Here is a 15,077-nt window from a genome sequence, read left to right as displayed (position 1 = left end):
TCTCCACTGAAGCTCAATAACAAATGAGGCCCAAGCAATTGACAAGCCTTCGTGGGGAGCATTCTATGCGGATGAGAATTTAGTGTGGCCATTAGCTTGAATGGAGAGACCTGTGTGTCCAAGAGGCTCTATCATCCATCCAATACTACTCCGTACTATTAAGAATGATGGCTGATTGATGGGGGATGACGGTGTGCAGATCCGTTGTCCCGTGCTCAAATCTAGTCTATCAGGCAGCAGTAATTAACACCATTAGAGGACCGACCATCAGCTAGGAAACAACCTGGTGCATTCGAACAAAGAGAACGCCGATCTCTTTGAGGGCTTTTGGCCGAGTTGCTGAAGTGGGAAGGCAAGGGCACAGCGGGCGATCCTAAATCCTGTTAACAGTGCGGCTCCACTGCCTCGTCGACAAGCTGAGCCACGACAACTAACCCTTGACTCGCCTCGCGATCGGATTCGACTTCCCTAGCTATATTGTCGACGAAGTAGGAATAGTTTAACAGGATATGTATAATCCCCGTGAAATTCATTGTTACGCTCTAGTAGAGATTTTACTTGTGGAGTCCCAAGCTGCTGCGCCTGTTGCTATGAAAGGCCATCCTGGAGCCAGGCATCTTAAAGGACACCCGTAGGACAGCATCCTCGTCCTGTGCCAGTCAAGGAAGCCAACACCTGTCATGTTGGTGCTTGGCCGCCAGGGCAGTTGGCGATGATGAGTTAACCTTTCGGCTCCACCCGGCAGCGTCCACGGCCCCCTCTCATAATAATGGTATCTGATCTCCCACTCGAGATTGGTTAACGCGACATGAACCCCTGCTCCCTATGTTTGAACCAATGGAACTAGCAGAAATGAGCCCTCCTAAGCGAGCCACGGAGACTACTCATCTCATGCCGATCGTTTGCCCGTTCCGTTGGGCGCTAAAGAAGGCCGTCCAGGTTTGGGCGGGGAACGTGGCCGGAACTCAGGGCTGGCAGCCTACTACGAAGTACTATGCCAGCTAAGTTTAAAGGGTGCATCTTAGGGTGAGACAATCTACACCTATCCCGGAATATCACATACTGGATGATGGGATGGCATCCTCTAGACTACCTATACACCATGAAAGATACTCATTTGATTGACCCGAGACAAGGGTCTGGAAGAGGAGATAGCGACTTTTGTTTAGTCGGCAGCCTTGCCATCTGACACCCAGACCTCCTCATATCCCACCCTTCTCACAACAGACGCCTTATCGATCAATTTAGCACCTCTTGATAGTAGGGATCTGCACGCAGGCGGCTCAGAATTTCCCAGTTTTCTAACACAATCTCCGCGTGTCCGTCAAAGGATGCCATTACCTGATCGCTGTCGGCGGGTCCCTGGCCCAGGTACTGCTGGGCCATGACTGGTGGGGTGTGAAACTGGTCGAAAAACGGTATTTAGTACTGGAATAACATTGGGGAGTTGACGTGGGCCTTTGGAGAACATACAAGGGTATAGCGGTATACGCCGTGGCGTGCCAACCAATTCTTCAACAACGGAGCGTGACTAGCAGTCCAGGTGCTTATGAGAAGCGATAAAGAGCGACAGTGTCAGCACAAGCTTTCCAATATGGCTTGTAGCTGGACTTCGAGCCGAGCTTACTGGCGAAATTCTTCCGCAGTGAGAGACGGATGCCGCTTCACATAATTGTCGAAGCGAATTAGGTGCTTGGTCATTGTCATCTTCGTAACTAAAGAGAAAACGACATGTGTTTGCCTTGTGCTAGAAGTGGGAGCAACGGGCGCAAAGGAAAGGGCTGTGAGAGAGCATCTGTCGGTCAGGGTAGTGCGACTCTTATATCTTGCGGTGCCCAACAAGGATAGAATCAGTACCATAGTACGCATTACCCATCTGCCGGTGTCTATAGGTACGGTCTAAAACACCGAAAGTGAAAGATATCCATGGTGAGCCAATCTATCTCGTTACTCGCTCTTGAGTTGGTTGCGTCCCGTGGCTTATAGAGTATTCCTAGCAGTATTGTCCCGCTCTGTAGGATTCGGGGGGAAGACAAGGACAAATGGAGCCTAACTAATAAATCATTGCGTACTTGTGCAGGAACATTGCACTCTCCGCGGACCAACTCCGCCTCTCCACCCCAGGCTAGTGCTGTTTAGGTGGAGTCAGGGCTAAGCGACAGTGTGGAAAGTATTGCGGCGAGATCTACTATGATCCAGCCCCTCTGTAAAGGCACCGTGCGACGTAGATATAATGGCGATTCTTGTACATTTCCCAATCACGGTCCTCTCATGAGAAAATCTTGGAATGTTCTCTTGTTTTGGCCATGACGACGATAACATCCACGCGGATCAGGGCTTTTGTTAGGAGTCCTTGTCTGATAGGACATGGCCTCATAAGGCCTCGAACGCTTGAGAGTCTGAGGAAAAAAAATTATCACTACTTCTATGCACTGTTCCATACTATGACTTCCTGTGATAAAGTTTGGAAGAGCTGCCACCCACTACTACAAAAGTTGGCCGACGGATTGAGTACCATCTCATCCTCAGCACACCGGTATTATTGACAAGTACCGTTGGATGGCCATGCACAGGACGAATCTCGGTGGCATACTTAAAAACCGCGGTAATCGAGAAGATTGGGGGGGTGTAATAAACGTAACGGAAATGGTAACGGGCGTAACCAACTCGGTCTCCGAAACCGGCTCGGAGCAAACACTCAATTCTTCCCTCAATAACCTCCGATCGCAATTCATATCCACATATGCCTTTACGAGATCAGGGCATGGAGGACACGAGCAATCGGCCGCGAATCACAAGAAAACATTCAGGCTGCAAGCCTTGTCGACGGCGAGGCAAAAAGGTCAGTTGTCTCCAGGGGTATAAGTAATCGGAGTAATCCTGCTCACTATCCCGACAGTGCGATGAATCAAGACCGCGTTGCCGAGCTTGCGCCCGGCTATCCTTGGAATGTATCTATGGCATTGACTACAGCTTCCATCACATCACTCCGACGAACTTGCAACGACAGCCGACCGCTCTGGCAGTGGGATCCCGGTCAGCTCCTCTTACCCCAAGAATCGCCAGAGCTCTGGACTGTGGGGATAATCTTGAGACGTGCTACATAAGCCACTTCCAGAGGCATGTGCGACATCTCCTCCCCGCTTCCCCTTTTCCATCTGCAGACACAACATTCCACTCCCCATACCTCCGAGCTGCGGCCTTGTGCATCTCCGCATCCAATCTCTCGATGTTGGACGCACAAGTACAGAGCCGTATCCTCGTGGGAAGCCATCGTCAGTCCTGGTTCAGTCCACTGGTCAATAAATTGCATCACGCCAAAGCACGGGACTATCATGATCGCGCATTACAACTCTGCCGCATGGCGGACATGAAAGAGCTCTTGGATGACGCCCCTGCTGTTCTTGTAACACAAATTCTTCTGGCATACTACCATCACGCGTCGACCAACCACCAACGCTTTCGGTCGGCGGTGTGGGATACTGTTGAATTTATCTCTCGGAATAGGGAGTACATCATGCGGTCCCGGGGGGGTATGGAGGCCCTGCAAATGTGGCATCGCTTATGTGTTTCTCATCGTCTGTCTAAACCACCATCACTGCTTCTGGAGGGAGAGGGCAGAAGTTCGTTCAGTCCAAGTTGTTTTCCAGACGCCACGGACCAATTATATCTTGGCACCGTTTTGGGGATGAGCATGGATGACCTGATCTACGACATTCTTATCAAATCTATGGAGATCCGCTCGCGACTACTAGTGTTCCGCTGTGTTGCCTACCATTACCGGATTCCCGAGTCATCAAGAGAGGTTGGTGGTCTCGCGCACGGTCTCCTGACCCAAATGTTAGGCAGACCCTTTGTCCTCGAGGAGCTTTCCGAGGCCCAGAAAGGCTTTGTGCGTGGCTCGCACCTACTGGGGCTGTTGCAGGTGCAAAAGGAACGGTTATCTGTGTGGAAATCTCTCCGGCACACGGAACGATCGCCTGTCAGTCGCCAGGCAGACAACCATCGTGATATTGTGTCTCCAGAATGGAGCCTTGCAACTCATCGATATGCGATGAATACCCTGTATGAGATACTTTGCGAGATGATCTTTGAGGAAGCCTACGCAGTGTATGCACCTGATTTTGCGTTGGAGCAGCACTCTGCCGCGACTGCGCTTCCTCGTCTGGCACAGAACTTTTGCCACATTGTGAGCACCTTAGATTTTTCTGCAGTAGGTACGGCCGATGTCTACACCTTTAGTCTGACCGAAACTTTCCTCCAATTGGTCGTTCTCTGGCGGTCCGATAGCTTGTTTCACTTTATTCTGGACGTTGCGTGGCCGAACATTGAGAGGAAGACTCGAGGCTTCGAGCACTCGCACTATCCCACTCACCTCGCGAAGCGGATCATCTCTCTGGTGGCGGACTATTGGTCCCGGGGGCAAACTGTGACCCTCGTGATGCCCGCCGTGCCAGAGGATATCCCGAAAGTGAGACTCCTCGACCTCAACCATCCAATGGAGATGGTGATATGCGGACATGATCCGGATCACACTGCGTGGATGAACAAGATTCTTCTCCCTTGAGCAAGGGAGCTAATCCCAATCGGGTCAAATTATACGCGGTAACACCGTTACGCGGGGAGAGTGGACACACCCTGCGTACTTCCCGCATTGCTGGTCATGTTTCCATGTTATCCATGTTTCCATAATACTACTCGGTACGGTCGTGGTTATAAAGGCAGCGGGTTGACCATCAAGATTTCGAGTCCCATTCACTCATCACCTATCCCCTCTTTTTAAACTCACAGACATCTTCTCGCCATGCCACGTGCTGTTTGGACCAAACTCCTGTCCGATGTCTCTATTAAGAGATCATCCCAGACTCTCGCAATCCTGGCCAGCAATGCATATATCTATGGCGGAGAGCTGCGGCCGCGAGAACCAGTTGATTCTGCGGTGTACCGTTTGTCTTTGGACGCTTGTAAGTCCCCCATTCTCCCTCCTCTCGTCAGGAGTCATTCAAACAATGCTCGGGGTTAATACAGACTAGCAACATCCAGCAACCGCAATGTCATACAAACTCCCCCGTCTGCCAGTTACCCCCAACCCCGCGTAGGTTCCGCCTCGACCGCGCTTGCTGGGAGACTCTACATCTTCTCTGGTCGGGGCGGTATCGCCATGGCCCCGATCGAGGAATCTGGCACCTTCTGGGTCTTTGATCCGACCCAGAACAACTGGTCCCAATTGGCCCCTGCAACCTCGAACTCGCAATACCCTGTGGGCCGCAGCTACCACACGCTCACCAATAACGGCACGGACACCATCTATCTGCACGGTGGCTGCCCATCCAGTGGTCGTCTACGCGACCTTTGGGCCTTCAACATCCATTCTCGGCAATGGCTGGAGTTGCCCCCGGCACCCGGCCCGGAACGAGGCGGCGCGTCGATCGCGTACGCTGATCAGCGAATCTACCGGATGAACGGCTTTGACGGGACCAGGGAGCAAGGCGGATCCCTAGACGTGTACAATGTACAGACGAACGAGTGGACCAGTTACACTTATGCATCGGATGGAATCTCCGGGCCTAGTCCGCGAAGCGTGGGCTGCTTGCTCGCCACGATGATTGGTGGGAGGCAGTCACTGGTAACAATGTTTGGCGAGCATGATCCCAGTAGCCTGGGACACCAGGGTGCCGGAAAGATGCTGGCGGATATATGGGCGTTTGATCTCCAATCTCAGCGGTGGGCACAGGTGGATATTGCGGAGCCAAACAGACCTCCGGCGCGTGGCTGGTTTGATGCGGACGTCATCAGCCCTAAAGCAGATGCCAATCCTGGAAGCATAGTAATTCACGGTGGACTTGCTGAGTCAAATGAGCGGTTGGATGATGTGTGGCGACTAGATTTTGTCTAGTCCTGCTGTTGTTAGGCAATGGACTATTGTAGGTCTAATTTATACTACATTGCGGTTGTATCTTCACTTGGACTTATATTTAATGATTCTGAGTGCGAAAGCATGTCTGGATGAAACAGGCTGGTAGGAGAATAACAGTCAATGATTGGATGGCTACACTATGTAACATGAGAACTCAAACTGCAGACCATCCAAATCATCTCATGAAGATATCTTGACAGCATCCTCAAAAGGAGAGGCCTTACAACAAGGTTCTGGCTGCAACTGGCTCAGTCAGCACAGTAGAACGCATAATTCTCGACCCCATCAAGTTTACCTTTGTAGTGTTTTAGCGAACGATCTATGCCAGATGACAGTACTTCTCACTTCCCTTCCTATAACTTGCAGGTTCACGGGGCCGATCTCTAGGTACATGATATCTGAAAGCTCCTGTAAAAGTTCCCCTCCTGCCCGCTCAACCGGCCTCCTCCTGCTGCAACGATACAGGCAGGGGTAGCCAACTTCTCAAACTCTCTAAAAGCACCGGTACAGTTCTCCTCGGCGAAAAGATATGGAGCACAGTTATCTGCCAGCCTGGTCACCCACATATCAAAGCTCTCTTTCACAGACACACAATCACCCGGTAGTGTCGTTTGGCCGGTGATAGTTTCCGCAGTAAGGCTACTGCATGCCGGTGCATCTGGTCCACTGTTTGCAATAGCATAGGCTGTGCTATTGAAAATGCGCTCCAGGTCACTGATAAAGAGCGAAGACTTGAAATTCTCAAGCTTTTGTGTCTTTTTCATTGCGATCGAGGCGACGATGAGTGCCACTACAGCGCAGAGGGACAGAATAGTGATGAAAATGTTGTAAAGTAGGGTCTTCGTCTTTGACATCCTGGAATTTCTCTTGGACGAGATTGGGATCTGCTCGACAGAAATGGGTTCAACCATTGCGCAGGGTTGGGTGGCCGGGCCCAGAACAAATCTCTTGTTTCAAATTCTCAATCTTTCATACGCTTTACTTGGGCAGTGTTGTAATTTCTTACCGTCGCCGAAAATCTGAAACTTGTGGCACTTTCAATGAGTGCAATTCAAGTTCTCACGGTCGTTGGGTATTTCAGTACAAAATCAAAGTCTCAAAATATTGACGGAGTGGTTGCTGGTATATCGGTCAATCACCCTCGGACAAGTGGGTCGAACATATATCCTTCTCATGCTATGGATCGCCTTAGGGGGAATGATAAAGCTGATAGAAATTAAATGGCAACCCCACAGAATCCCTCACACATGATCACCTGTGAGCTCCTGGTCCAACGAACAAGGCACCCAATGGTAGAGAGCATGCTGGGACTCTCAACTCAGGCTATTTGTTAGGCTATATTATTTTGAAACCTACCCTATCAGAAATGAAAGACGTTTTGTCAAAATACCTCACCACAAAACGCTCTGCCGCTAATGTAGGGGTCCAAGGGTTCCAGCGATAGGAAGACACCTGCCCAGTAGAGATGCATCTTGGTAGCTCCGCGCTCATGTAGGAACTAAATACTAGGCAAACCCTGCATGTAAATTAAAACATCGGTGATATATCATCTATTTTAGATGAAATATTTCGGTGAACTCCTGTCTTGGAAGTGGATCCCACGAGTGACCACGTAGCATTGGCGAGGAGATCGCACATGGCGTAGATAAATGCCCGCCTAGATTATCCCATCATGAACCAAAAATGCTTATTGTTTTGGCGGGCCAGTAACTGTGCCTCAGCTGAAAGAAGATACTATGGGTAGAATGATATTACTTGTGGGTCTACCTGCATACTAGGTCAGCAAATTGAATCCACCCGCTTATATGGAGAGACGTCTGAGAACCGGACTCCGTCGGCCATGCTGATCCCCACGAAATTAGCCAAGGTGGCCCGTCGAGTAGCTGAAAATGAGGGTCAATGAAATCAACCAATCTGTACCTCGTACGACCATTCGGATTTCTTCCCCGGGCAGATAATGTTAAGTCGTACGGCATTTTGCCGTTCAAGGTTATTTGCTATATTCGTAGAATCAGGTGCAAACGTACCTGTGGCAGGGTAGTCGGGGTTTACTCCAAACTCGACTTTTCTTGACCAGAATAGCGAACAGGGTCTGAGAAAGTCTTAGTTCGAGAGCATAGGCAGAGACTCATACTTGTGAATAAGATTAATTGTCTATCCTATATAATTCATCCTCTAGCATATGTGCAGCGACCGTATTATATAAAAGTGACATATTCGCCCATTCGGTGAGTTGAGCGGTTCACAATAACTCCCACTATATTCCCCCCGAAGAAAGCATACTAATCATAACAGCAGATCGAGACAGCAACAACATGCAAAGGCCGAAAGAAGGCCTGTGCAACATTCCTCTTCTCCTGACGCTTGGTTACTCTGCTGTATACGTCCTGGGGGGACTTGTTGAGCCGCCATCGGGGCTGGATATTGCATCGACTGTGGTGGTGGGCCTTGTGGTGGATAAGCCGGCCCTTGAGGGTATCCATAGGTTGCAGCTGGTTGGGGCATTTGGGGAGGAGGGCCCGCGTAGAAATTTGGTGGAGGACCAGGCTAGAGGCTGTTAGTCGACTGTCTCACCTCACATAAGCTTTCAAATCTGACCGGAGGCTGGTATTGACGTTCATTTTCTGCCATGTTTCCTTATTCGTGGATATATGACAACCTATACTAGACTCCGAGGGGCTTCCAAGCTCCGGACGACGTGTATGGCTGCTGATTTGCACTGGAGGGAGAACAATAGTGTAGAGTAAAATCAAGAGATAGGTTTACAAGAAATATGAACCCACTAATGTACGCCGTAAACATCGCCGCCGGAAGAATATAACTGCCTGTTCGCACGGAGAAGCCGGAACCCAGTGGATACTCCCGTTCGTCAGGCCTCAAGAACCTACCAATCGCCAACTAGATAACCCAATTCCGAGGTATACACCATGGTTGAGCTATTATCACCTATACAGGGCCAGATGCTGGGATCTATCCAGGAAATGTAATGGGGAAACAATCCGGCGTATGCATAGAGGTGATGATAGTCCGCCATAGTCGAGGACATTACTTGGACTAATGTAAGTTGCGCCGCCAACACACCGACAGCGACATACTAATTGTGAATCTCTTCAGAGGTAATACTTCAAGGCTGGGAGGAAGTTCTCAGGAATAATCGGATCAGACTGAAGCTATCGCGACGGGATGGGTTCCTTGTGGCTCGGAAATTCACTGGAAGGCTCCCTGGGATTCGTTGCCACGTTGACTAGCTGCACCGCCTCCGGCAGGACTTTCGGCCGGCTGAATATGAAACAGGATGCGTTGGATGCTCTCACCATCAACAGTGTGGTTCCCCAGTTGTTCAGCATGGTATAGACAAGTCTCTGCGGTGTTCGGGATGATGTCAAGTGGCGCAGGCGCCTAAATACTTTGCCGGCCAACTCGGCCCGCCATATCCGATGCCTTATTTAAAGGAAGATATAGATCCACTCGGTATGTCCCGTCTGTCATCTTTTATTCTCAATCACAACATAGACCAGTAGTACTTACTTCAGTGCTTACGTTCATTTCATCAAAATATTCCCCGAAGTTATCCCAACTCATAAGGCGTCAAGAATGCCTCCACCTGCTCCTATCGTTCCCGAGGGCTGGAAAGCCGAATTTGATGACCGATATCAGGAATGGTAAGCACCTACCGTGATGTTTTTGTTTTTCTTTTTCCACTCAACACTTCCCGTACTAATGGCCCTGTTACCGTTTAGGTACTATGTCAATCTTCACACCGGACGCTCGCAATGGGAACGGCCAGACCGGCCAGCCCAGCCTGATGGCGCGGCTCCTCCTCCCCAGGGTCCCCCGCCCAGTTACGAGGCCACCACGCGTGATCGACAAGATCCTGATCCACGAGCTCGGGATCGTCCGGATGCCTCCTACTACGTCTCCCCGCGACCTGCGTCGCAGTCCAACTATGTGCCGAATCGAGGGGAAGGGCCCTATGGCTACCCGCAGCCCCAGTACGGGTACAATGGCTACGGCTATAACCCTGCGTATCCCCCGCAACCTGCCTACCCCAATCAGTATCCCAATGCCTACCAGAACGGCCCCGATCAAGCCCAAGCCCCGCGCAATCAGAAGCAGAAGAAAGGCATGGGCAAGATGGGGGCTGCTGCCCTAGGAGTGGGCGGAGGATTGCTGGGAGGATTTCTGCTCGGAGAAGGCATCGAGGCGTTGGAGGATGATTTTGATGGTCCACCACCGCCAGGACCGGACTTTGACGACTTTGGAGGAGGTTTTTAAACCTTCTAATGCTTGATTGTGGTTATTTTCGCGACGACGACATGATGCGTTGTAGGAGAGATGTTTATGCCAACTCGATACCCAATAGACTTCAATACAGACTCCTTCAGCCACTATATCGGTGGATATTAAGCTTTCGATTGATTTAAGATGGAAAAGTGGGTGTATTCGTACACTGCGTTGAGGGGTGGAAGATACAATTCATTTTTTTTTCTCTCCTCCCTTGGTGGGTTGACAGCGTAATCTAGAACCCCATTAAATACTCACTGCAGGCAGTGGCAGCCAAGATGCTGTCATACCCAGCAAAGTTCGTCCCGGTTTACATATTGGGAGAGCGGGACAAAATCCATTTCTTCCTCTGGGTATTATTGCCATGGATTGTCCGTGCATACCAATAAACAGGGGAGGGGAAGGGTATGCCCCCCGCAGTGGGCTAAACCCCGATCCAAGGGACGTCTGGTAGACGGTGCCCGGGTCCACCTGTGGATGAAACTTTAAATAACTTTGAATCTCTCAGAGGCATATTAATTCCGATGGGAACATAGGGTCCCCACACCCCACAAGACGCAAAAGATCACTGTTAATGTCCGCTGGATGCCAGCTGGACCGAAAGACCCCACCCGACATGTCTATCATATTAGACCAAAGGGTGTAATGATAGATTCTTCATGTTGCTTGGTGACTCATTTGTGACTTGAGTCCACCATCCTTTTCTCCTGCAGAAGGCCTCAGCGATTTATCTCATGGTTGAACAAGTTGGACTCCGATCGGAAAAGAAAGCCAGTGAGTGGTAGAATCCCACCAACCATCCCCGTATTGTACTTAGTAGACCTAGGGTGGGCAAGAATCGGAACACAACAACCACTCAATTCACCTCTTCGACACCCGGGTATCCCCAGTGGCAGACCAGTAAGTTGTAAGTGATCCTCGTGTTGTGATTGCTGGTATTCCCGGACAAGACCTGCAGCTTGACTGGAGCTTACGGGTCTCGGTTTCCGGCCCTCCTTGGCTTTTCTAGCCCCGATACACGATGATCTGACCGACACCCCGGCTTGTTGGTGCTGGTGCATCTTTGGAGGATTAGCAGACCAAGAGAATTACAATTATACATTGATGCCATCTTATGCTCTCCAAGTCTACAAAGTTCTCACTACTTTGGACAAGCGATCAGCCTTGACCTCAGTCTTTCTCAACTGGCGGTGTCAACCAAGCAGAGTTGAACCAGTTGGCGGGTTTGCCGATCTCGCTGCGGAAATTCCCCGCGTCTTTCGTAAGCCGCGTGAGAAGCGACTAGTTAACTAGTCTAGTTAACTAGTTTACTGGGATTTTGTTTAGTGAATAATTAAATTGCTGTCTATACCTTTCTCTTTCTTCACTGGTTCTTGGGGTGGCACCAAAGGTGGCACCAATTACGCCTTCCTCTTTTCAATTTCCCCCCTCCCACCGTCAGCTATCCTCGGACGGCTACTTACTTCTTCGACGGTCTTCCCTCAACCCTTCGCGCCATCGCTCTCAATGGCGAATATGGGGGAAATGGAGTCCAACATGTCCAGCGAGCAGGAGAAGGACCCATCCTCTACCACGGCACTCCACGAACCACCACTCAACGATGAGGCTCGTCCCGCGGTCTTTTCCTCCACCGTTCAGGAGATCCTCTTTGTCGCCGTGGCCACCATGGCCATTGCCATGTCCTCGCTCCTGACCGGCAGTGTCACCGTCCTCACCGCGCAAGTGCAAACAGATCTGGGCATGACCACCGCTGAACTCACCTGGCTGGCCGGTTCCTCCTCGTGCGCCATCCCTCATTTCCTCCCCTATGTCCCTTCGCCTATCCGTGTATCTAATGATGAGCAATCTCTAGGCTCGCCTGTGGCTCCTTTCTCCTCTGCTTCGGCCGCCTGGCAGACCTGTTTGGCCGCAAGACCCTCTTTCTCGGCAGCCTCATCTTCTATGCTGTGTTCGCTCTGGGTGCCGGATTTTCCCAGAAGCCCCTGCAACTGGACGTGTTGAACGGTGTGATGGGTCTGATGTCGGCTGCCTCGATTCCGCCGGCGCAGGGGATGCTGGCCAACCTCTACCCGCGCCCGTCCAAGCGCAAGAATCGGGTGTTTGCCTGTTTCAGCGCCGGCAATCCTTTGGGCTTCGTATTTGGGACCATCTTCTCGGGTATCGCGACCCAGCTGTTCAACTGGCGAGCGAGCTTCTTCTTGTTGGCGATCATTTACGTCGTGGTTGTGGCGGTCGCAGTCTGGGTGGTGCCGACGGACCATGGGGCCAAGGAACCTCTGTCCCTTCTCGCTCTAAAGAAATTCGACGTCGTCGGGACCATTCTGACCATCGCCGGGATTGGCATGTTTTCTGGCGCCTTGAGGTGCGTTACCTGACTGTCCTCATCATATCCTCATCTTTCAAGACTGACAGTGGAATCGGTTCTAGTCTTGGCTCGGATGCCCCTTCTGGGTGGAAAACACCATACGTGCTCGTACTGCTCATCCTGGGCGCGCTGTTCATAGTTGGCTTCGTCTTCTGGGAGCGTTGGTATGAATACCCCTTAGTGCCCATGTTCATCTGGCGCGACCGGGACTTCTCCTTGGTCATCACGATTCTGCTGCTGGGCTTCCTAGCCTTCCCCATCATGACCTTCTGGATCTCGCTGTTTCTGCAGGAACTCCGGCACTACTCCGCCCTCATGGTGGCCGTGCACCTGCTCCCCATGGCGATTGGCGGCATCCTGGTCAACATTGTGGCGGGGCTCATCATGCATCGGGTGTCCAACACGCTGCTCATGACGATTGGGGCCACGGCATACACGGGGGCCTTTCTGCTCATGGGACTGCAGCATTCGAGCAGCAGCTACTGGGCATTTATCTTCCCGGGATTGCTGCTGGCGGTGGTGGGGGCGGATTTTCAATTCTGCGTCGCAAACATGTATGTAATGAGCGCATTGCCAGCCGACCAGCAGAGTATTGCTGGTGGTATCTTGCAGACGGTGACCAAGCTGTGCGTGACGATCGGAATGGGCATCAGCACGGCCATCTTCGATGCCGTCGAGGCGGGCGGGCCCACCAGCCATGGGTACTTTGCCGGGGATGCAATCGCCCCGTACAGTGCCACCTTGCTCTACTGTGCTGGAATATCGGCCATCGGTATTCCCTTGTGTGCCTTTCTACGTATCGGAAGACAGGGACATGGTGGGGATGACAAGGCGCAGGCGGCGGTGGGGAAGCGAAGCAGTTGGTGTGGGCGACGCAGGACCAAGCAGGAAGCGATCGAGGATGAACATATAGGTTCTACAGTATAGGCAAAAGATAGGGGGTACCTCATGTGCCTTGTATCCCGTATAGATGAAAATCCAGCCCATTATGCCACACATGCTTATTGTGATTCCCTAGGATTGTGTTAGGTACCAACTATCCCCAAGGATGTGCTGCAGGAGGGTAATGACGTCACAGACGAAGGGGAGCCTTGTCCTAATGGAGGGAGAAAAGATGGTATGAGAAGCAGTAGATTAATAGGTACCAGATACCATTTGGAGACAATTTAGAGTTCTACAGCGATGACTGTCAGTTGGTTGTGTCAGTCCATCCGTCAGGGCAACCCTGGATTCCCCCGCCCTATACGTCATTGCTTCGCTACTCTTCCTACTCCCCTTCCAGATGAAACTATCTGTCCTCGAAATCTCCCTTTGCAATCTCGCTTCCTCTTTTGATTCTCTCGACAATTTCATTTCATCTAACCTTCCCTTCTCCCTGACCTGCTGGCTCTCGTTCCGCCATCTCCCACATCTCCCGCCATGTCTCTCAGTTCCGCGACCGGCAACCTGGCTGGCCGTCCGCCCAAGTTGACCAATGACCTCAAATCCACCGTCCAGCAAACCCAGGACACCACCACGCAAACTGCCACTCACTTGTCCGACTCGGTCCTCCCCGGTGAATTTCCTGGTGATTCGGATCACATCCATGATGCACAGCGCGACGACACCAACAACGGACCCGTGCTGGCGCCTCTCCAGCAGTGGTGTCGCCAGTCCTTGCCCCGACTGCTCGATCGCTTCGAGGCCCATCTCGCCGGGCTACTCTCCTGGATCCTACCAGCACCACGCCAGGCCTGGCTGTACGATGAGGCCGCGCGCCGTCCCGCCAGCACCACCTTTCTCATCTGCCAGGCCATCTGCTGCGGCGTGCCCTTACTCGTCTTTCTCGCGGGGGTCTTTGTCTTCGCTGCGGTCGCCATTCTTCTCTGGGCGGTACTGTCGGTTCTCATCTTGGGGCCGGTGCTCCTGGTGGCTAGCATGATGGGCGTGTCACTGTGGGGTTGGGGTTGGTTGCTGTACGGCCTCGTCAAGTGGATCGATGAAAAATACCTGGGCGGGTTGATCTCTCGGTTCTGGTTATCGCGTATGCCATCGCCGGAGGGTCAGGATCAGCAGTCGGCAGAAGGACAGGATGGAACCCAAGAGAAGAAAGCACAGTAAGGTGATTAGTGATGCTGATGGTCCTTCATTTCATTGATGGTTAATGATTGATGATTATCTTAATGCTCGAATTTGTCAGTTCTTCTTGTATCTACTATAGTCGGTTAGTTCTATTCAGATTGTATATATATATTTGAAGCAGTAGCTCGTTCGGGATGTACACTTGAAGTGCACATTCGTAGCCGTTGACTGCATCAAATAGTAGTATATGCGATATGATTGTAGTAAATAAACATCTGAGTCTTTGACTACTAAGTGAGCAGTACTACTATCAAGTTGTTATAATGAATGTTAGTAATGAGTTGTTCCTGTCTAGCTCAGAATCTCCGAAGCAATTCCGCTGACACACACAATCTCGGCTACTGCGGTCAAATTTTTCTTTCTTTTTTTTTTTTTTTTTTTTTTTTTTTT

The 15,077-nt window shown here is 51.2% G+C and overlaps 8 protein-coding genes across 8 annotated transcripts; 6 read left to right on the top strand and 2 right to left on the bottom strand.

Moving 5' to 3' along the window:
• Nucleotides 1-1,239: 1,239 nt before the first annotated feature.
• On the bottom strand, nt 1,240-1,701 carry BO79DRAFT_260358 (EthD domain-containing protein; the record flags this gene model as incomplete). The annotated part of the gene is made up of 3 exons (XM_025686403.1): nt 1,240-1,404; nt 1,474-1,546; nt 1,628-1,701. The coding sequence occupies 3 exons, from the start codon at nt 1,699-1,701 to the stop codon at nt 1,240-1,242; spliced, it is 312 nt and encodes a 103-aa protein (XP_025534116.1).
• A 743-nt stretch (nt 1,702-2,444) lies between these two features.
• On the top strand, nt 2,445-4,567 carry BO79DRAFT_241293 (Zn(II)2Cys6 transcription factor domain-containing protein; the record flags this gene model as incomplete). Its single annotated transcript, XM_025685103.1, has 3 exons — nt 2,445-2,462; nt 2,762-2,842; nt 2,900-4,567. The coding sequence occupies 3 exons, from the start codon at nt 2,445-2,447 to the stop codon at nt 4,565-4,567; spliced, it is 1,767 nt and encodes a 588-aa protein (XP_025534115.1).
• A 198-nt stretch (nt 4,568-4,765) lies between these two features.
• BO79DRAFT_205056 (Kelch repeat protein) lies at nt 4,766-5,896 on the top strand (the record flags this gene model as incomplete). Its single annotated transcript, XM_025681829.1, has 2 exons — nt 4,766-4,964; nt 5,034-5,896. The coding sequence occupies exons 1-2, from the start codon at nt 4,805-4,807 to the stop codon at nt 5,894-5,896; spliced, it is 1,023 nt and encodes a 340-aa protein (XP_025534114.1). The 5' UTR covers nt 4,766-4,804.
• A 404-nt stretch (nt 5,897-6,300) lies between these two features.
• BO79DRAFT_161283 (uncharacterized protein) lies at nt 6,301-6,828 on the bottom strand (the record flags this gene model as incomplete). Its single annotated transcript, XM_025679014.1, has 1 exon — nt 6,301-6,828. One exon carries the CDS (start codon nt 6,826-6,828, stop codon nt 6,301-6,303), a length of 528 nt encoding a protein of 175 aa, XP_025534113.1.
• Nucleotides 6,829-8,232: 1,404 nt separating this feature from the next.
• BO79DRAFT_205054 (uncharacterized protein) lies at nt 8,233-8,478 on the top strand (the record flags this gene model as incomplete). Its single annotated transcript, XM_025681828.1, has 1 exon — nt 8,233-8,478. One exon carries the CDS (start codon nt 8,233-8,235, stop codon nt 8,476-8,478), a length of 246 nt encoding a protein of 81 aa, XP_025534112.1.
• Nucleotides 8,479-9,408: 930 nt separating this feature from the next.
• BO79DRAFT_241290 (WW domain-containing protein) lies at nt 9,409-10,300 on the top strand. The gene is made up of 2 exons (XM_025685102.1): nt 9,409-9,579; nt 9,658-10,300. Exons 1-2 carry the CDS (start codon nt 9,512-9,514, stop codon nt 10,190-10,192), a joined length of 603 nt encoding a protein of 200 aa, XP_025534111.1. The 5' UTR covers nt 9,409-9,511; the 3' UTR covers nt 10,193-10,300.
• A 1,437-nt stretch (nt 10,301-11,737) lies between these two features.
• On the top strand, nt 11,738-13,546 carry BO79DRAFT_291317 (aminotriazole resistance protein; the record flags this gene model as incomplete). Its single annotated transcript, XM_025688981.1, has 3 exons — nt 11,738-11,982; nt 12,054-12,563; nt 12,629-13,546. 3 exons carry the CDS (start codon nt 11,738-11,740, stop codon nt 13,491-13,493), a joined length of 1,620 nt encoding a protein of 539 aa, XP_025534110.1. The 3' UTR covers nt 13,494-13,546.
• A 325-nt stretch (nt 13,547-13,871) lies between these two features.
• On the top strand, nt 13,872-14,771 carry BO79DRAFT_212013 (seipin co-factor family protein). Its single transcript, XM_025683120.1, has one exon. The coding sequence runs from the start codon at nt 13,986-13,988 to the stop codon at nt 14,664-14,666; it is 681 nt and encodes a 226-aa protein (XP_025534109.1). The 5' UTR covers nt 13,872-13,985; the 3' UTR covers nt 14,667-14,771.
• Nucleotides 14,772-15,077: the final 306 nt, after the last annotated feature.

The sequence above is a fragment of the Aspergillus costaricaensis genome (assembly GCF_003184835.1).
Source record: "Aspergillus costaricaensis CBS 115574 unplaced genomic scaffold BO79scaffold_59, whole genome shotgun sequence".
NCBI lineage: Eukaryota > Fungi > Ascomycota > Eurotiomycetes > Eurotiales > Aspergillaceae > Aspergillus > Aspergillus costaricensis.
Note: the sequence above shows the minus strand (reverse complement) of the source record. Positions and strands in the feature narration are given on the sequence as shown.

Bases quoted from the DNA above. Each gene is read 5' to 3' on its own strand.
- BO79DRAFT_212013 (XM_025683120.1), top strand. From the start codon at position 13,986: ATGTCTCTCAGTTCCGCGACCGGCAACCTGGCTGGCCGTCCGCCCAAG.
- BO79DRAFT_241290 (XM_025685102.1), top strand. From the start codon at position 9,512: ATGCCTCCACCTGCTCCTATCGTTCCCGAGGGCTGGAAAGCCGAATTT. The intron at 9,580-9,657 runs GTAAGCACCTAC...GTTACCGTTTAG, and splicing joins GATGACCGATATCAGGAATG to GTACTATGTCAATCTTCACA.